Genomic DNA, 22,108 nt, shown 5'->3' with positions numbered 1-22,108 from the left:
GATGCTAAAAATGAGATTTTAAATTATTTTTTGAATAGAGATTTAGTTTTTAGCTCCTGTGCTATAGAAGCAATGAAAAAGTATGGTAAAAGAGATGCATTAATGCAGGGATTCTCGTAAGAGTTTCAGCCCTCCTTTTCCAAATTTCCTAAGGGAAACTCTAACCCCTCGTCTTATGGTAAAAAAAATATTTTCTCAACAAAATGCATGTAAACAGATGTTTAAGAAGAAATGGCAAGGAGGATCCAAAAAAAAAAATTGTGGAACCTCCTAAAACCAAAGAGAGTCCAACAGGTCAGAAAGGCTTCTTAAGGGAACTTGTAACCCCCCCCCCCAAACCCTGACAGATGCATTTCCCTTCCAGAAAGGTCTGAATCTTCCCCTTTTCTTATTCTCAGGATAGTTTCAGACAAGTGGGTTCTGAAGATTATTCAAGGTTACAGATGGTAGTGGAAGGAAATTCCTCCTTTCTGGGGGAAATGCCTCATCCACCTGTCCTTCATTACATACTGTCACATGGTATGGTAGAACCAGTTCCTCCTTCCCCGGTGGGGAAAGGCTTTTATTCAATGATGCTTTTGGTGCCAAACAAAGAAAATGCTTTGAGACCAGTTAATCTTTTTTAAATCCGTTTGTGATAGTGCCCAAATTCAAAATTATGTCACTGTTACCTCTTTGTCCTCATTCAGTGGTTTCAGTAGATTTAAAAAATGCTTATCACATCCCTGTTCTTCCAGCCTTCAGGCATTTCTTAGTTTTGTATGTCTTAATCACATTGTCAGTCCTCTGCCTTACCCTTTTGACTATCTACTGCACCAAAACTTACCAAGAAGTAGTAGGAACCATTTACCAAAAACCATGAACTGAAAACAAATGGTCCAGGCACACTTAGGTTCATAGGTTCATACTAGGCTATCTGCCCGAGGGCATTTACAAGCCTAGCCCATAGTTTTGTGGCTTACGCCACCCCTTTAGTATGGGGAACTATACCCATTATTTTGCTGTGCCTCTGTTGAGCAGTGACACTGAGGTAATCCTTGGGGTATATCTGCGATCTCCCATCCATTGGTCAAGATTTCTCTTGAACAAGGCCAGCGAGGTGCTCTGCCTCACATATACCGGGATTTTATTCCACAGCATAGGGAGTCTTTGGGTGATGAATCTATCCCTCCAGCACGTCCTATTAATAGCCGTGTCGAGGTTTAAGTCTCCCGCCTTGTGGCTCTGATGGATCTAGATTTTTGAGGTGAAGCATATTCATCAAATCTGGGTTTGACATGGCCTTGTATGTTAGGCAAAGGTCACCTCTGAGCAAGCGGTGGCGACTGAATAGAGCTGGAGTTCTTTCAGTCGGGCAGCATAGGACAGATGTTTGAGACCCTTTATCCTTTTGGTGAGGAACTTTTGTGGCCTCTCCAGCTGCTGCAAGTGTCGGGTCAGATACATTCCGAATGGGGCATTGTACTCAATCATTGGTCTGATGAGTGATGAGTATAGGGAGACTATGACCTCCCTTGATCTAGATGAGAATCCCTTCATGATAAGGTGGGCAGTGTAGAAGGTCTTCCTAACTACTTCAGCTACATGGGTGTCGAATGACAGACTACTATCAACCTGGGTCCCCAGGTCCCTGATAACTTCTTCTGTGCTCAGTGGATTGCCACCTATTTGGTAGCTAGGGGTAACCTTGTTTTTCCCGAAGGGTATGACTATGCATTTTTTGGCATTTAACTTTAGGCCATGGCTCTGGCACCAGTTATCCGTTTCTGTGAGACCCTTCTGAAGGATATCTGTGTCAGATGTGTTTTTCTACTATGGCCCAGTTTGCAGTCATCTGCAAACTTTGTCAGCCATAACCCTCCTGTGTTTGCTTGTACTTGGAAAAGTAGATGCCAAACAAGAGTGGGCCCAGGACTGAGCCCTGTGGTACACCACTTGTGACAGGCTTTGAGTCTGACATGGCGCCAGCAACTCTGACCCTGTGGGTTCTGTCACTCAGCCAGTTTGCAACCCATCTTGTGATGTATGGGTTAACATTTAAGCTGATGAGTTTTTCAATGATACCCGAGTGGGGTATTGTATCAAGGCCTTCGCCAGATCGAGGTAGGCTGTATGGACTGCCTTTCCCTCATCAATGGCTTTGGTGACTGTTTCAAAAAGTCAACCAAGTTTAGAAGGCATGATCTGCCTTTGACAAAGCCAAACTGGGATGGATCCAAAGTCTGCAAATTCCCTATGTCTTTATTTATGAGGTCCATTATGATCCTCTCCATGGCTTTGCAGATAAGGCTTGTCAAGCTAATGGGCGGTAATTTCCAGGGTCGGTGGAGGCACCGCCTTTGTGAAGTGGGACCACAGTTGCAGTGCGCCACTCCTGGGTGCGTATCCAGAGGTAAGACTATGATTAAACAGCTGTCCTAGCTGTGGGTTTAATTCCTCGTTGAGTTCGTGGAGCACACAGCCGGGGACACCATCAGGTCCCATGGATGCTGTGTTTTTTGCTTTGGAGAGAGCAGTTCTCACTTGGGCGTTGGAGATGTTTGGGGGGCTGCAATCGCTTGGTATAGATATTTCTCCTTTTGGGGGGGAGGGGGGGAGAAGTTTGCACTGAACCTGTCAGCCAGTATGTTGGCAATGTCTGTAGGATCAGTAATCTTCACATCATTTTGAACTAGTTCTGAGCATATCTGGGAGTTTCCTTCCAGGTTTCTAACATAGCTAAAGAAGGCCTTATGATTGTCTTTTGAGTCTTTAGCTATTTTTCTCTCAAAATTTGCTTTGGATGATTTTATGAGAGCTCTTAGTTTTTTACTTATAGTGATCAAGGGTGTCTTACCTTTTAAGGATTTTGCTCTATCTTGTAGTAGCTTCCTCCTTTTGTTGTAGAGTTTGTTTATGGCTGGGGTCCACCAGACTGGACGCTTGCCTTTGGTACAAAGAGTCTTTGTTTTGCTTGGGATTGCCTTATCCATGCAGTCCTGCAGGTGCTGGTAGAAGGCATTTGTAAGTGATTCAGCGGCTTGAGTACTGTTTTCCGCCTCGGGGCCTTAAAGGAGACCACACTAGTCTTTAGAAGTGTGAAGTCGGCTTTCGAGAAGTTCTTTACTGTGGTCTTTTTTATTTCAGGTGGGGGTGGGATGAGGATCTCCAGCGAGATTAGTTTGTGATCTGATCTCACCAGTGAGGGGTATACTTCCGGTGTTGAACATTGTGCTCCCATGTTCGTGATGATGAGATCAAGTATGTTTTCTCCTCTTGTGGGGATGGTGACTAGTTGTTCCATGGCATTTGAGTTTATGAATTCCAGGAACTTTTGGGCTAGGGTGTTTGGGCTTGAGTAGTGTTCCCAGTCTATATTAGGGTAATTGAAGTCACCTAGTATGATGGTGTTTGGTGATACATTTATCCCTCTAGTGTTTTCAGGAAGGCCATGTGAGGTTCCTGAGTTTGTGAGGGTGGCCTGTAACATGCTGCAATTTGCAGAGCAGTCTTGCCTATGGTTAATTGCACCTGGATGGTCTCCGATGCATCGTGCGTTGCCACCAGTCTTGAGGTGTGGGTGTCTTTGATGAATATGGATACCCCTCCTTTCTTGGTATTGTCCGGATTTTGGGGCGGAACGCATGATAAGAGGTAAAACCTGATAGTGCTGGGGTGCTCTCAGGAGCCTTGAACCAGGTTTCTGTCACTGCACAGACATCGATGTTCTCCATACTGAGAAGGGCCTCGAGTGCGTGCATTTTGAGATTTAGACTTCTGGCATTGAGCAGCATTACCCTTAGTTTTTTCCTTTTTGTGTTCTAGGGTGGTAGGTTTAGAATTTGAGCCTTGCCTAAAAAGGCACTATGGGGTGGCAAGAGCCTTTGCCAATATCCGAATCCCAGGGTGACAGGTGCAAGCCGTCCCTTGCGAAGCAGCGTGGCTTGTCCAGCATGTCATCCCAGGCAGACAGACATTGGATCCCCTTTGAATGACACCAGAGTTTAAGCCAATTGTTAAAGCTGATCATCTTATCTCTGTATTGTGGCATCATTCTTGGTGAAGGTAGGATACTGCTCAAGGTCAGGGTCATACCTGCCTGGGCTACATAATCAGAGAGCTCCTCAATGTCTCTTTTCATGTAGTCCAAGGAGGTATGTCTCAGTTCGTTTACACCAGCGTGGACAATGACTGAGTCGTATTTGTACCTGCTGTTGAGAGACCTGAGTGCTTGCGTTATGTGGCGGATTCTAGCGCCCGACAGGCAGCTTACTGTGACCTTCTCCTTACTCAGTCTGGTGAGCGGGACGTCAGTGTGTCTGACTATGGAGTCACCAATGACTAGTGTGTCTGGCATTGTGTTTGACCTTAAGGGCTGTGACTGTTTGACACTCTGACTGTGAGGTCTATGTGTTGCAGGTGTTGTGTTCTGAGGTGGTGGTTGTTTGGGTGTCTGCTTTGGTGGCCTCTGCTGTTTTGGTAGATTTTTGATCAGAGCCTTGAGTATGTCTTTGTGTGTTTATGTGTATGATTTGAGGTTGTGATGGTACTATGTGAGACTGGGTCTATAGTGTGTGTGGTAACCTTCTCCTCCTGACTGGTCTTGCCAGTCCTATGTTGAGAGAGCTCAGCCTCCAGTTTGGCCGTATAGTTGCATCTCTCGCATGTATTTGTGTTTTGTGGGAGGAGGAGAGGGTTGTCTGTGTACATGAGGCAATTGTAACATTGCCTCAATATTCCCAGGTTCACCAGCTGAGCAGGAGAGGACACTAGCAACTGATCCCTCGACATGCTAGAAGGACTAGACAAAAAAACTTTAAAAGAGATTCCGGGGATGTGGGTGAGCGAGACATGGGGGTTTGCCTTCTTCGGGTGCTATCTATAAGAGTGCCGTATCAAGGTAATAAGTACTGTAGGAGCAAGTGCTAGGTTTAACAGATAGAGAAAAGTCTACTTGGAGTCAAGTAGAGATGATCTTTTAGGTATTAGAGAAAGTGCTAGTAACAGGGATGCTTAAAGGTAAGATTGAAAAGAATGCACTCTGCAGTGTGCACTAGAGAAGTTAGATATGAAAGTAGGTAACTTGAGTTTTACCTGTTTAAAAGTTAAGGTTTAGTGGAGAGTTACTATTTTTAAAACAGCAAGATGGACTGAAAGGGGTGGTTACTTTTGTATTTTGGTACTATGAAATACTGTAGGATGGCCAATAAATTTAAACAATTGAAGGGGTGGGATTTCAAAAGTGATGGTTTTGTGATTACTCACATAAGCCAGTGAAAGTAGAGAGAAATGAGATATATGGTCAGATTAACATAAGAGGCGGGCAACTAGAAAGACAGTGGTATTTAACAAGACAACTTAAATGGGTGGGAGGGAGGGAAAAAATTCTGCCTGACTCAGAACAGAGAGAGCTGTGGTCTCTTTTGAAGTTTTAATATGCTGTTAAAACAGAATGCAGGCAAAACACAAGATAAAGAAAACAAACTACAGTATTCAAAATATAGAAAGGCAATACAGAAATACAAAAAATAACAGCAAACTAACCTTTCCTTCACAGCAAATTGTAGCAGAGTCTGGATGAGCCTTTCTTAAGATGGCTTAAAAAAGATTTATTGTAAAATTAAGTGTACAAGCGCTTTCACCCTGCCCAAATGCAAGGCTTTTTCAAGTGTAAAACAACAACTGAAATTCTTCCATTTAAATACCCTTTGCTCTCTAAAAAGGCGCCAATTCTTTAAAGACTCACAGTTTAAAAAAAAAAAAACAAGGTGTTTATAGAGACATATCCTCCCTTTTGGTTACAACAGTGCATACTATAATCAAGTACATTTTATTTTACATGGACTATTTTGTTATGTTTATCCAAAATACATTACGATGGTATTTTATTTTGCAATGCATGTAAACCTAAACCAAACCTGTAGTTTATTTGCTTTTTTCATCAGATAAGGTTTTATAGATATATGTTCATTAAGACCCGGGGCGTTGGTTGCATTTAATTTCAGCTGCCTTTAAGTCTCCCTACAACTCAAACTGTTCTCCCAATCCCCTCCCCTTGGGTCCATTAAGACATGTTCCAAAATTCCACAACAAAACCCTGCATGACCAGGTTCAACACAAAGATGTCTGTATAGGGCATTATTTGAATTTTTCTTCCTGATCTTATAAGTGTGTTCATATATGCATTTGCTTAATGCCCTCTCTGATTTACCTATGTAGAAACTGGGACAGTTTCTACACAATCCCAGGTAAACTATACCTTTTGACATACAATTTATTTTTCTAAATTTAATAACACTATTTAGACCGTTGTTCAAAACTACTTGGTCCTTGTCTATAATGTACCTACAGTAACCACGTCTTCCACATCTTTCTGTTCTTATCATCCCCTGGTTACCTATGTTTTTTTTATTTCTCTCAAACAGGTTCTTTAAGTTCATTCCTGTTTTAAAGGCAAATTGGGGAACCTCACCCAATTTATGTATCATCTCTTGGTTAAATTTTAGCATTTTCCAATTATTCTCCACTATACATTTTATTTCTTTTGAACTGTTGTATTGTCCAGTGGTGTGTTGCTTTTCGGGGTTGTGCTGACTATCCCCTAACAAAGGGGTGTATTTTACACCCCATCCTTCCACCACTTCTTTAGCCACTTTCTCAATTAAGTTGTTTGGGTATCCTCTAGCCCTAAAGAAACTTGATATAGATTCAATTTCACATATAAGGTCATTTTTCTTAGAGGTCATTCTGGCGGCCCTGACCATCTGACCTTTTACTATACTCCTTTTCTGTTTCCACGGGTGTGCACTACTGTATGGTAGGTAGGAATTGCTAAATGTATCTTTACGATGTATATTAGATTTCAAACATCCATCAAGTTTCTCTAACCTAACATCTAAGTAGACTATCTTATTGTAATTAAATTTGTATGTAAATTGCAGAAAACCAGTAGTGGAATTCAAATACTCAATGAAGGATTTAAGAACTTCCCTGGGTCCATCCCAAGTGACAAATATGTCATCCAAAAAGCGGCAGTATAACTTAATGTGTTCCAGTAAGGGGAACCAAACACATAAGTAGGTCTCCCACTTTGGGAGAACCAAACTAGCATATATGGGGGCACACGCTGCCCCCATCGCTACGCCTCTAATTTGTTTGAAGGTCTCCCCCTCAAAATAAATTAAATTGTTCTCCAAAACTATTCTCATAAGCTCCACCAAGACATCTACATCCACTCTTAGAGAAGCACTCCTCTCATTCAGCATTGCGTAGAACATTTCTAAGCTTTCCTCAAGTGGTATACGTGAAAATAAAGTCTACCATATCAATGGTAATGAAACAAATTTCATCCCCGTATGTTTCTGTTTTTAAAACTGTGTAAAAAATCCCAAGAGTCCCTTAAAGGGTGTTCGTAATCTTTAATTAAATGTTTTATGGAATGGTCTAGGAAGGTGGCTATAGGGTAAGTTTTCGACTGTTCCCCATTAACAGTAGGTCTATAGGGTGGGTTGATGACACTCTTATGGATCTTGGGGATACTGCAAAATGGAGCTATCCTTGGTTTCTTCATCTGCAGTATCCCCCCACCCCCCACCCCACCCTCTGGTCTACACCAAAAGTGTTCACAAAGTGTCCCTCTCCAGTTATACTTCATCTCAGGCTACAGTGTAGCCAAATTCTTCCATATTAAGACAATGTGCTTCTCTTTGTAAAGTATTTTTCAAAGTGTCAGAAATCTCTCACTTGGGTGAGAGAAACCTTACAAAAGCTGGGATTCCACGAGAACATTCAAACGTCTTTTTTTGACTCGTTCACACAGGAGTAATGTTCTCGGAGTGTCAGGTAGACACCTCAGTTCAAAGAGCTTTTCTTCTTTTAATTTCTCCAAATCTTTTGGGTTACTAATACCATGATGGGAATGGATCCCATTCTTAAGTCAAAGTACGATTAAAGTTAATGAAATTAGTATTGTTTCACTCTGTGATGTCAGCCAAAAGTAATGACTCCTACTGTTCTTCATATGGAGTTGCGTGTATTGGTAGCATATTTAAATATGATGGTAGATGCTCTTTTTATAAGGCCCATTGCTCCTACTACAGTTGGAACTATCTGGGTATCCTTCTTCCACATTGCTCTCGTTTCTGCTTGCAGATCCTGATATTTTATAACCTTGTGTCTCTCTGTACACAGGGCACTGTAATCACTGGGTGTGGTGATTTCAATGATCGATGCTGCTTGTGTCTTCATTTTTTTTGAACTACTAGATCTGGGTTTCCAGCATCTGTCTTTTGAACTGTTGGAATGGATGATCCCATGTGATGTAGACTTGATCATTTTCTATGATGCTTTGTGTCTCATGTTTCCAGTGCTTCTCAGCCACTTCAAAACCATAATGTTTGCACAATCCCCAGCAGTCTTGCCACACTATTGTGCCTTTCAGTGTACAGGCCCTCTGCCATTAGTATGTCACAACCAGCAACGAGGTGTGCAACTGTTTCCAGTTCAGTTTTACAAAACCTCCATTTATCTGTTTCTCCCACATGTTCAATGGACTTTGTAAACCAGCTTGTACGTAGACCACTGTCTTGGGCTGCCAATATTAACCTTTCATCTCTGTTTAAATTCACCTCTCCTTAACCATTCCTGCATTTGTTCCTGATCATGAGGTTCTTCAAGAAGTTTTCTATACTTGCCACTATATTTATGATTTTTCCTCATTTCTTGCCTTTTCATTTGGTTCTTCACCTTGTATTCTTTTTTTTTTTTTTTTTTGGCACATTCAGTTGCTGTCTGATTTTTATCTACTTCTAGTTTGATTTCCTTTCCTGCTTGATGGCAGTATGCTTCTGCTAGATTAAGCATAGAAGTCATCTTAGATTTATTCTCCTCATGTTTTAAAACTTTCACTACGTTTGGGTCTCATGAGGTCAGCAGATGTGTGAAGTACCACTATTGCAGATCTGTACATGTAATCAATTTCAAGGAGGCCCATCCCTCCTTCGGAACGGGGAATATGTAATCTTGGTATGCACTGATTTTTATAGATCTGGTGAGCATGAAGCATCCTCCTTGCTTTAATATCTAATCTGTCCAACACATTTTGGGGCCAGTCAGTCACTCCAAAACTGTAAGTTAGGACAGGCAGAGCAAATTGGTTTATAGCTTGGATTTTGTTCCTGGACGTCAACGCTGTTTTCAGGATTAATTTAAGTCTTCTAAAGTACTCCTAACTAAGTTATATATTCATTTGTCCATGTTTTATTGCCGATCCTTCATCAATTCCCAAGTATTTATACACTCCCTCTTGCTCAAGTTCTTTTATATCACATGCTTGTCCCAAACTGATGTTTTCCTGGTGCTGCAGTTTTCCTGCTTTAAAGGTTGCTTTTGCACGTTTATCAAGGCCAAATGATGTTCTAATATCATCTGAAAAAGTTTTAACCTGTAGCTGTGCTTTCAGTTCCATGTCTGATGACCTATGCAGTTTTAAATCATTGACAAAGAGAAGATGAGAAGTCTTTAGAGTTTGTTGTTTTCAAGGAGCCACATTATAGCCATGACCTAAGCTGTTAAGTAGACAGCTTAATGGTTTAAGGGCAAGGCAGAATAGTAACGGTGTCACCCTGGAATATCCCCCTTTGAATTTCTATCACTGGGATAGTAATTTGTCCTTTATCATTATTTAATTGCAAAGCAGTCTGCCATTGTTTCATGGTCACTGTAACATACTCCATCAGTGTAGGATGCATCTTGTACATTTTTAAGCACTCTTTTATCCATGAATGTGGGATACTATCAGATGCTTTTTTGTAGTCAGTCCATGCCATACTTGGATTCTTCCCCTTTGTACAGTTCTCCACTATGACTTTATTTAACATCCGAGGATCCTTTGTTCCATATGACTTTCTTTTATTGCCCTTTTGTTCTACTGCTATAATTGAATTTTCTTCTAGATTATATACTCTGCCGGCATCAATTCCCGTGTATAGTTTATACGTCATCAGTAGGCAAGTTACCTGTCTATATATTTTGGCGTAGCTTGCAGGTTCATTCTTAAGAAGGAGCATTGTTTTTTACCTGTTGTTAGCCAGGTTGGTGTCTGTTCAGGATGCGCATATAAATTAGTTCTTGCTCATGGCTAATCTTCATGCAGAGATGCTAATACTTTTAACCAAGTTAGGTGCTGCATCTGGACCTGGTGTTTTGTAGTTAGAGGCTTTTCTTAACTTTGTTTCAATCTCTCTGGCTGTTACTTCATGCCATTTCATCTCTTGTACCTTTAAAGTTCTTATTCCTTCTTTTATCCATTTAGCATCTTTATTGTGTTCCACAGGATTTTCATAGATACTTCTCCAAAATGCATCTATTCCTTCTTTTTTTGGCAGTCTTTCAATTCTTTTACCTTGTTTCCCAATTCTCTATAAAACTTTTTTGGGTCATCACTAAATTGCTTATTTTGTACTTTTCCTTTATATTTATCTGTGTATCTTCTAAGTCAGGGGTGTCCAACCTTTTCAATTGCAAGGGCCGCATTGAGTCAACAGAAATGGTCTGGGGGCAAATGGCAAGTGAGGACCAAAAAAAAACAACGCATCATAATCATTAACTAAAGAGCAAAAGACCCCAGGTTTATGCGGACTAATACAAAGTCGGCCCACTGGCTGTATTGTACGTGAATTTGAACAATAAATAAATTAATAAATGCATAACAAACCAAACTGACCAGACAAACCGAAGATCAAGACCACAAAGACCACAATCACAAAGCAAAAATACAAATAAAAGCTTCAAACCACTTCACGAGTGAAAAGTCCTTTCTCAAAGCATTAACACAAAAATCTCTTATTCAGTTATTTAAATATGTTCCCAGAGAAATCATACTGTTACTTAATTAACGATAAAACATTTAAAAACAAAACATTTAAAACACAGCCAATAATTAAGCCATAATAGAGAGTTGATCATTCAGCATTATTTGCCAGAAATGTCTAATTTGCATCTGATACTGAAAAAAAACATTTGCATTTGTCATTTTTCATATTGCTTCTTCAGTTGTAAGCATTATTAGGTAGTGATCTTTCAAACTTAATCTGTTCAGATCTTGTAGAGCTGTAAAAATGTGTATCATCTTTTTTAATGAGTATAATATTCTCTCATTTTATTGACTCTAATTGCTTTTTAATGATACCTAGGCTTTCTATTCTGTTTAATTCATGTTCCACTTTACTCCTGAATACGACAGGTACTTTTTTCAGCTTGACTTACTGCCACTACCTCAGGTTTTATTTGCATGTGATATTGTCTTGGCAAGAATCCTAGATCTGTGAATAAATCAGCATAACCAAACAGCATAGTCATGCAGGATACCACTGCTATGGCTCTGCACAATTTGTGTCCTGTATCTGTGACACTGTGATTTTGAACACATGCAGTGTTCTTTGTTTTGGCAGTATGGTTTTCACTTAATGCAAGTCACACAACCCACAAAATAAATAGGGACAATCATTTATTTAAATGTAACTAGTTGAAAATGAGACTTTGTATTTCTTTACTAACATATCAGCAGTTTCAGAAATAATGGTGACATGTAGCAGTCAGAACGGGTTAATAATGTATGCACTCCTCTCTTTCTCTCTCTGTCTCTCTCAAGTGCTGAACAGAACAAAAACTTTAAAAATATCTCCTGATAAGGTGCTGCACTGTGCACCAGTATAATTGAGTTTATTTCTTAGTAATGATTTTTTTCAGGCCACACTTTGTTCATTAATTTTCAGTTGTTCTTTCCAACAATTTGCTGCACACACCTGTTTTACTATTTTTGATGTATTTTAGTCTTCACAATATCAACCCTTTTCAATTTGAAAGTACCAGCAAACATTTCATTTTTATATTTCTGTTGATTAAAATGCAAACTCCTTTGAAATCACTTTTTTGCTATAACATGTTTTAGAAAAAAGTCTGCTTTTTAGCACAGATTCTGCAAGCTTCATTAAAAGCTGAGCAAAGAGCTCTGTTCTGTTTATTGGTGATGTTTCAGTACATCAGAGTCACTGAGCCGCAGTGCTCAGAGTTTTGATTTTGTTGAACTTGGGGTGAGGGTGGGAATGTTTTTCCTCTTTTTGAGTTAGTTTGACTTTATACTCAGTATATATGTAGATCGGCCCAGAGTTCATAGGTTTATAGGTCCATACATGGTTACTAGGCATGTGGTCCAGTAGAGCACTGTGAAACCTAGACAAACTTTCCAAGAGCCCCAGAGCACAAAACATCAACTACTGCATGAGTCAACTACTGTTCCCCTTAACTAACCTCCATTGCAAAAGCAAAGTACATATTTATGCCCTTACAATTGTTATCCTACAAACTTCTTAATTTTATATGAAGTAAAACAAACTCCTTTAAACAAGAAAACATAAATCATATCTGGATAGTGCAATAAAACATGCATTTATGTGTGGATCATTCCCACAGCCCAACAAGATCAGGGTTCTCCATCCAGAGCCTCATAATTATATCAACTAACATCACAGCCACACCACCACCATGATTACAATGAATAAATATCCAGAAACGTGCAGGCGACATATGTAGGTCACTGGACTGCACAGGTCAACTGCACTGATGTTTGATAGACTGTGAATCCCATGACAACAGTCAAATATATACAGACATGTATATGTTTGTGTGCATGCATACACATACATACATATTTACCCATTTGATGTGTTGATGCCTTTAAGTAAAAACAGCATTTTTTACAAGCCCCCATACCCTCTACTTTATTGCCATTTAGAGATCACCCTTTTACGTATTCCAAACAAGTTAAAAAGATCTTATTAAACTCACAAAATTACTTACCTTACCTTTTTGCTATGTTAGTGTAACTGTAGTCAGTGTGTGCTCCGAAATAAAATAAATCCTCTCTCCACGATCTCGCTCCTTCCTTCAGCTTTACCAGAACTATAAAAAACGGCTGAACGGTGTTTTCGCGCATGCGCATACCAGCGGAACGACGCTGGTATGAAAAAACATGAAAAAATGAAAATTGGCGCATGAGCAGAACAGCAAAAGTACGCGAACGTGTAAACACATGGAAAAAAAGTTAAATTAAAATTAAATTTAAGGGTCGTGGGCCGCATGGAAGAGCTCTGAGGGCCGCGGGTTGGACACTCCTGTTCTAAGTGTTTCCACCTGTGCTGAAATTTTTAGTTTATTTACAGTAGTGCATAATAAATCCTGGTCTGTTCTAATACTGTGCACCGCTTTTATCACATCTATCTTAGTATTTTTGTTAATCTATTCCCTCTTCTGTATTCTTCTAATAGTGACACTTCTTGTCTTAATTGCTTTAGATTTTTCTCTATTTGATATTTCCATAATGGTATTCGATTTCTCCCCTTCCTTTGCCTCACTACCCTGTGCTCTCATGGTAGAACTTTATCAGTTATTAATTTAGCTGCACAATAACATATCCTGTTTACTTCTGTTATATCGCATGGGTCTCTGTGGGCAGTCCTAATTACTGTGTTCATTTGTTTTGTCAGACTTCTGGGGTTTTATTGACCTTCTGCAATCTATTTCTTTCATTAATTTTAATACATCTATCTTTGTCCATTAAATCAAGCAACTCTTCGCTTAGTTCATTTTCTTCCAAACTAAGGGTACATCCTCTGTTTTCCACTTCCTGCGGGATTCTATAGCATCTTTCTGTGGCACTTTATCTACAATTTCTTCCTGTGCCATCTGTTGCTTTGTCATATGGGAACTCACTGGTCTATCACTCCTCATCATTCAGTGCATCAGAGTTTCTGCAGTCTCATGTCTCTTCCCTTGCTGCTTAACTTTAATTGAATGTTTATATTGGTTTCCTGTGGAAGGCTCCAAAATATCTTGATATGGCACCTCACCAATTGCTTCCTTTTCCACTGGTTTCCTCTTAATTTGGATATCCATTACTCTATCCTGTTGTGGTGCTTTCTGCATTAGATTTTCTACGCTGAATCCTTCACTTTGCAGGTGCTCTATAACCTCAATTTCTATTTCTTTAAATTCTCCATTACTAATCTCCTTTTCCTCTTTGTTTTTCCCTTTTTTAATTTCTCCAAATCTTTTGAGTTTCTAATACCATGACCGGGAATGGACCCCATTCCTAAGTCAGAGTACGATTAAAGTTAATGAAATTAGTATTGTTTCACTCTGTGATGTCAAACAAAAGTGCTCTTCGCAGCACCCGCAATGTGCCCAGTAATGACTCCTGTAATTTGTATGGAGTTACATGTATTGGTAGCTTATTTAAATATGATGGTAGACTCTCTTTTTTTATATAAGACCTGTTGCTCCTACTACAGTTGGAACTATCTGGGTATCATTCTTCCACATTGCTCTCATTTCTGCTTGCAGATCCTGATATTTTATAACCATGTGTCTCTCTGTATGCAGAACACTGTAATCACTGGGTGTGGTGATTTCAGTGATCAAAACTGCTCTTGTATTCTTTTCTTGGACTACTATATCCGGTTTTCTAGCATCTATATTTTGAACTGTTAGTAATGGATGATCCCATGTGATGAAGACTTGATCATTTTCTATGATGCTTTGTGGGTCATGTTTCCAGTGCTTCTCACCCACTTCAAAACCATAATGTTTGCACAATTCCCAGTGCAACAGCCTCGCCACACTATTGTACCTTTCCATAGAAGGAAGTAGATGTTTATTCAGATGTGCTTCTAAGGATTTGCACATAGACTTCTGTCACTGCGAGGGAGTACCTCAGGATTTTGGGTATTGTGGCATGTATAAGTCTCATGATTAGCCCTGGCAAGACTTCACAAAGCTATCTGAAGTCTCTCTGGTCCCAGCACCAGTATTGTCTCTTTTCAAATTCTAGTGTTGGGGTTTGTCAGAAGAGAAGTCACTTGGTGGAGACGTCAAATATTCTTAAATCTTGGTTTAGTCTTCTCCCTTCCTTTTCCAAAGCAGTCAGTCAGCACAGATGCCACAGACTTTGCTTGGGGATCAGTTTAAGGAGGAACAAAAGTGTAAGGTGCATGGTACACTAAAGACAGATGGAAGCACATAAGTATGAGAGATGATTGCCCTGATAAAGGCATTCAACTCCCTGAATCATCTTTGGTCCCTGGGATATCTTCAAGTTTTTGTAGACAATGCAAAAGTCATGTGGTACATCAACATGCAAGGGAAAATATGGTTGTACCCTTTTGCAGACTAGCCGTGTTAACTTAGGGTATAGCTTTGTAGCACAGTCTCTCTACAGGCATCCTACGTTCAATCACAGCAAAATTGTGTTGCAGACTAACTAAGCAGGACAAGGGCAGTCACTCAAATGGAAACTAGATCAGGGAGTCTTCCAAGATTTCAGCCATCTCTGGGGATTTCCTCTAGTAGATTTATTTGTCTGCAGTCTGAACAATACACTGTCAAGTTTCTGCTCAAGGATTCCAAGCAAGACGTCCTGTAGGTTGAATCTTTTCCTTGGACAGCATTGTTCCTGTATGCTTTTCCATCCTTTCCGCTGATATACAAACTACTTATGAAGATTCAGGGGGATTCCCCTAAGATGATTGGGGGAATCCCTTCTGGCCCAGGCAGCCATGGTTCTCCCTTTGTTTGGAAATGGCCAGGGGAAGTTACCCCAAACTTCCTCACAGACTGGATCTTCTCACACAGGAATAGGAATGTTTGATCTACCCCAACCCCACCAACTTCAGTTGAATACCTGAATGATAGAGTCTTCTCTCTAGACACCTGTTTACTGAGGATGTCCAGTAGATACTAATGAAGGGAAGAAATTCTGATACTAGAAAATCCTATATTGTAAATGGAAAAGGTTTTCTATTGTGTGCCGACAATATAACCGACATCCATTTAGGATTAATTGCTCTCTAGTCTCATAATGTTTGTGTGAGTTATTGTCCTATGACTTTTCTTACTCCTCCATCAAAGTTTATTTATGGGCCATTTCAGTATATCTGGCCATGGATCTTACTCTTTCAGTGCATTCTCATGCCAAAATGTTTTTGAAAGGGTTTTTGCTTGAGGCCTCTAAGAAAACTGGTGCCCCTCCTTGAGATCCTAATTTTGTGTTAGAAAAGCCAACATTTGCTCCATTTAAACACACTGATCTGGCTGACTTGAATTTGATTCGCAAGCTCTTATGGTGAGTCATCCTTCTCATTTTCTACTGAGACGAGATTTCTTTGAGAACTAATACTCCTTTTATTCCTAAAGTGGTATTCGAGATTACTTCAAGCCAAACTGTCCATCTCCGTGCTTTTTTTTTCCTGAACTTAAAAATGAGGGAGAAAGGATATCCCCATATTTTGAATGTCTGCAGACAACTCTTGTACTGTCTTCCTAAATCCTTCAAATCTTTGGAGAAATTGTTCATTTCTTGTGAAGGTAAGAAGATGGGACAACTGTGTCAAAACAGATAATTTCCAAATGGTTGTATATATTAACTATTGTTATAGTCACCGTAACAAAACTATACCAGGCAGAGTCAACTTTGGCTATAGCTTTCTGAAAAGGGTTCAATTTTAGAAGTATTCTAGAAGCTGCAACGTGATCCTCAATATATACTTTTACAAAGCACTGTAAAATTGATTCCTTCACTAGGTCTAGATCAGGCTTTGCTAGGATTATTCTTTAGGGGTTCCTGGGCCGTTGTTCTTTCACCTCCCGTATGTAGTAAACTATAGTAATGTACCCATATAGCTAAGGGTACTGCAGCATGGATCAGTGTATTATATATATGTACATATATGTGTATGTATGTGTGTGTGTGTATATATATATATATATATATATATATATATATATTTTTTTTTTTTTAAGTTGCTTTTTGTTTAAATAAATTGTTTAACTGTTGTAGTCTACACACTAAAGTGCGATAGCCTTTTCTGATCGCTTGTAGTCGGTTAAAGCTGTTTTAAGTGTACTTTTTACTGTTTTTCCCTTATCTTTTCAAAAAAAAAAAATCTTGTTTCCTGCCTTTCTAAGCTAGTATAATCCCGTTTTCAGGCTAGTGCTGAATTCAGGGCTGTGTTACAAGTTTCTGAGTTGCCCATACCTTACTTGGATAGAGGGAAGTTTCTCTGTTCACCTGTGAGAGAGGGGAACTTTGAGCAGCCATCTGTCCCTGGAGGAGTGGCTCTAGCCCAGAAGTTAGTAGTTTAAAAACAGTGTTTGCACGGTTTTGTGCGCCGGGCAGCATTGGTTAGCTAGGGCTAAATTATTCCCAGCTCCACTAAGTCTCCTCTTCAGTTTTTCACTTGAAACTAGTCTAACTCTCAACGTAAGCACTCAAAAATCATCCTACAGTCCAGCACTTGCTCAGACCTAATAGCAAGCACTAATATACCACGACACTTGACTGCCCAGCAGGGCAAGGCTCTTTATCCACCCCTCACCAACCAAGCAACTAAGCAGCTCACCCTACTATTCAGGCATGACCAAAGGGCAACTTCAGGTGTACTCTCCAGTCCAGCTGGTGAATCTGGGTATCCTGAGGCAATGTTACAACTGCCTCATGTACACAGACAGCCCTCTCCTCCTACCACAAAACACTAACATATGCGAGAGATGCAATTATACAGCCAAACTGGAGGCTAAGGTCTCTCCACCCAAGACTGGAACAGACCGTCATGAGGAGAAGGTTAACACTTGCATCACACCTCCAGCCTCACACAGACCTACTAAACCAGCACTGGAAAAAAATACACATAAATACACAAAATCATACTCGGAGGCTCTAAATAAAAACCTGCAAAAGCATCAGAGAGCTCCAAAGCAGACACCCACAAAACCTGCACCTCCCTGTCACAAACCAGACAACACACAAAACACAAAATCAATGTGCCGCACAATCACAGCCCTTAAGGCGAAATAACATACCTAACAAACACACTAGTAATAGGCGACTCAATAGTCAGGCACTCTGACGCCCCACTCACTAGGCTGAACAAGGAGAAAGGTTACTGTTAGCTGCCTATAGCCAGAATCCGCCAGATAGCACAAGCACTCAAGTCACTCCAGAACAAGTACAAATATGACTCTATCATTGTTCGTTGTGAATGACCTGAGATGTACCTCCCTGGACTACATGAAGAGAGACATGGAAGAGCTCTCTGATCATGTAGCCCAGGCGGGTATGACCCTGACCCTGAGTAGCATCCTGCCCTCACCAAGAATGATGCCTCAGTATAAAGAAAAAAATGATCAATTTCAACAATTGGCTAAGCTTCTGGTGTCATTCAAAGGGGATCCAGTGTCTGTCAGCCTGGGATGACATGCTCGACAAGCCGTGTTGCTTCACAAGAGATGGCTTGCACCTTTCACCCCTTGGCTTTTGAATACTGGCCAAGGCTCTTGCTGCCCCCATAGTGCCTTTATTAGGCAAGGCTCAAAATTCAAACCCACCACCGTAAACAGCACAAGTCAAAAAATGAGGGTTATGCTACTCAATGCCAGGAGTTTAAAGCTCAAAGCACTCCTAAGTATGGAGAACGTCGACATCTGTGCAGTAACTGAAACCTGGTTCAAGGCTCCAGAGAGCACTCCAGCACTGGGCTACAACTCATACCACACATTTCGGCCACAGAACACGGACCGAAACACGAAAAGAGGGGGTGTATCCATATTCATCAAAGATACACCTCCAGGTTAGTGGCGCAGCATGATACCTCTGAGATCATCCATGTGCAACTAACATCGGGTAAATCTGCAATGCAAATGGTGGCCTGCTACAGATCACCCTCCATGATCCAGGACCACCACTCCGCCTTTCTGTAGACACTGGAAAACATGAAGGTCCTACCGAGCACCCTGATATTGGGCAATTTCAATTACCCTACCATTAACTGGGAAAACTACTTGAATACAAACTCCCAGGCTCAGCGCTTCCTGGAATTTATCAACTCAAATGCCCTGGATCAGCTGGTAAACTCCCATTCCAGAGGCCACAACATATTGGACCTGGTCATCACCAACTTGGGCGACAGGTGTTCCGTACCGGAGGTCAACTAGTCACTGGTTAGATCAGATCATAAACTAATCACCCTGGATGTCCACACCCCACCACCACCACCCCCAACCAAGGAAACCACAGTGAAAAACTTTTCTAAAGCAAACTTCACCTTACTTAAGGCAGAGGTGGTAGGTTTCACAGCACCCACACTAAAGGATAACACTACCTAAGATGCAGAATCCTTTACAATTGCACTCTATGAGCACCTACAAGGATCGTGCCATCCCTAGCAAGACCAAGGCTCACTCCCCTAAGAGAAGGAAACCAGTCTGGTGGACTCCTGCCATAAACAGGTTATACAACAGAAGGAAGAAACTAGTTCAGAAAAAAAGCAAATCCCAAGAAGGAAAGACATCCCTGATCAGTATCAGTAAGAAACTAAGGTCCCTCATAAAATCATCCAAGACTAACTTCGAAAGACAAATAGCCAATGATTCGAAAGATAACCACAAAGCTTTCTTTAGCTATGTCAAGAATCTAAGTGGCAACTCACAGATATGCTCTGACTCTGAGCTAGTGCAGAATAGCACAAAATATACTGAACCTACTGATATTGCCAACATCCTGGCAGATAGTCAGTGCAAACTTTACCTCCCTCTCACCTTCAAAAAAGCCCACAACAATACCGGAAAAGTATAGTGTCCCTGAAATCACAGAAGCACATGTGAAAACAGCCCTTTCAAAATCCGAAAACACAACATCAGTGGGGCCAGATGGCGTCTTGCGCGAACTACAGAACAAACTAACCCCCCACCTAAACACGCTGTTCAACCTCAGCCTCTCTACAGGCTATGTGCCCATAGAATGGCGCACAGCAATGGTTATCCTGCTCCACAAAGGAGGGGCCACAACTGACCCTGGTAACTATCGCCCCATAAGCCTGACTAGCCTGGTCTGCAAGGCTATGGAGCGCATCGTCATGGAACTCATTAACAAAGACATTGGGAACCTCCAAACACTTGACCCAACCCAGTTCGGCTTTGTTAAGGGCAGATCATGCCTACTAAACCTGGTTGACTACTTCGAGACGGTCACCAAGGCCATAGACGAGGTGGCTCACACAGCCTACCTTGATCTCGCCAAGGCGTTCGACACCATTCCTCACTCGGGTATTATAGAAAAACTCACCAGCCTGAACATAAGCCCCTACATCACAAGATGGGTTGCCAACTGGCTTACAGACAGAACTCACATGGTAAGAATAGCTGGTTCCAGGTCTGACTCTAAACCAGTCACAAGTGGTGTTCCGCAAGGCTCTGTTCTGGGACTCTTACTGTTCAGCATATATTTCTCAGAAGTACAGGCAAACATAGGAGGACTATGGCTAACCAAGTTCGCCAATGACTGTAAACTGGGAGCCATAATTGACTCTCCGGCTGACACGGACATCCTTCAAAAAGGCCTTACTGAGACAGACATCTGGTGTCAAAGTCATGGCCTCAAGCTAAATGCCAATAAATGCATAGTCATCCCGTTTGAGAAAAACAAAACCCCCACGAATTACCACATAGGCGGCAGCCCCCTTAATACAGAAGAGGTAATAAGGGATCTGGGGACCCAGGTAGATAGTAATTTCTCCTTTGACAATCATATTGCCAAACAAGTTAGGAAATCCTTCTGTGGCCCATCTAATTACTAAGGGGTTCGCATCTAGAAATAAAGAGGTTATAGTGCTCCTCTACTCGTCACTCATCAGACCCATCATAGAGTACAATGTCCCATTTGGGATGTACCTCACAAGACACTTCCAGCAGCTGGAAAGACCACAAAAGCACCTCACCAAGAGGATTACTGGCCTCAAACATATATCCTATGCAGCCCGACTAAAAAAACTCTGGCTGTACTCAGTGGCATATTGCTTACTCAGAGATGATCTCTGCCTGACTTACAAAGCCATGTCCAACTCAGAATTGATGGACATGCTCCACCTAAAGAAATCCAAGTCACTGTGAGCCACGCGCTCTAGTGAGCTAAACCTCACCACAACAATAAATAGAACATGTTGGAGGGATAGATTCCTGTCACAGAGACTCCCCATGCTTTGGAACAAAATTCCTAACTACATTATGCAGAGCCCCTCACTAACACTCTTCAAGAGAAGCCTTGACGAGTGGATGATTAACAGGAAATGCACCCCTGGGATCACTTCATTGGCTCTGCTTGACAGAGGCTCAGTTAATTAATCAATGGGGCAGCGAAAGCTGACACACTCTGGCTAGGCTTAAAAATGCCTAGTCTAGCCTAGTTACCTACCTATGAACCTATATATATATATATATATATATATATATATATATATATATATATATGCAGTATAGTTGCATAAGTACACTTAACATAGTAAATGTTCGAATGATCACTGCTGTAGTAGCCGTTCCTTCTCCTGTCCTTGTTTTTTGATGCGTTTATGTCAGGGTGTGGACATGTATTTTGTTTTGTTATTCCTGGCATTGTCCTTTCATGGTTCAGCCTCCCTCTCTCTGTTGGTATGAAAGCTCTGAATGGCTTGGCACTGTCTTTTTAGTCCGCTCGTGCTGACTGACTGTTTAGGCACTTGTGTGTCTGAAGCTTTGGAAGCTGGCTGGCTGTTATGTCTTGTGTAGAATATAACACATATAGGTAAGGCTACTGCAGCAGTGATCAAATGAACATCTGGGTTAAGTTTACTTACACACCCGTACTTTTGATGCCTTTAAGAGAAGTAAGAACAAAGTTAAACACACTTTTTAAAAAAATGGAGTTTGTAGAGTGTAATCTTGTATGAAATGTATATGTATTTTGTGAAGCTGTGTGAGCTACTGTGTATGAACTTTGCTGTTTCAAGTAAAATTGAGTACATTTTGAAAGGTTTACCTTCTGAACATGTTTTTTTATAAAAGTAAGAAATTGCTGCTACTCACTGTTTTGTCCTGAATTCTAAATCCCTCTTTTGTTTCCAGGCACATCACCTTCGCTGTCTCAATGACTTTGTAGAAGCACAGATGACATATTATGCACAATGCTATCAGTACATGACGGATCTCCAGAAACAACTTGGAAGGTAGAATACTGCCTTAAAGTGCTGCATTTAGTCATAGCCTGTAT

The 22,108-nt window shown here is 40.9% G+C and overlaps 1 protein-coding gene across 1 annotated transcript in view; it reads left to right on the top strand.

The window, feature by feature from the left end:
* SH3GLB1 (SH3 domain containing GRB2 like, endophilin B1) overlaps positions 1 to 22,108 on the top strand; it is a gene marked incomplete in the record, with an annotated part of 1,384,102 nt that overhangs the window by 1,188,139 nt on the left and 173,855 nt on the right. Inside the window, 1 exon segment of the mRNA XM_044085714.1 lies at positions 21,964 to 22,064. Coding sequence (XP_043941649.1) covers positions 21,964 to 22,064 — 101 coding nt within the window.

Source organism: Protopterus annectens, chromosome 10.part0 (assembly GCF_019279795.1).
Source record: "Protopterus annectens isolate FY-2018-M chromosome 10.part0, PAN1.0, whole genome shotgun sequence".
Lineage (NCBI taxonomy): Eukaryota > Metazoa > Chordata > Ceratodontiformes > Protopteridae > Protopterus > Protopterus annectens.
This window is presented reverse-complemented; position numbering and strand designations above follow the sequence as displayed.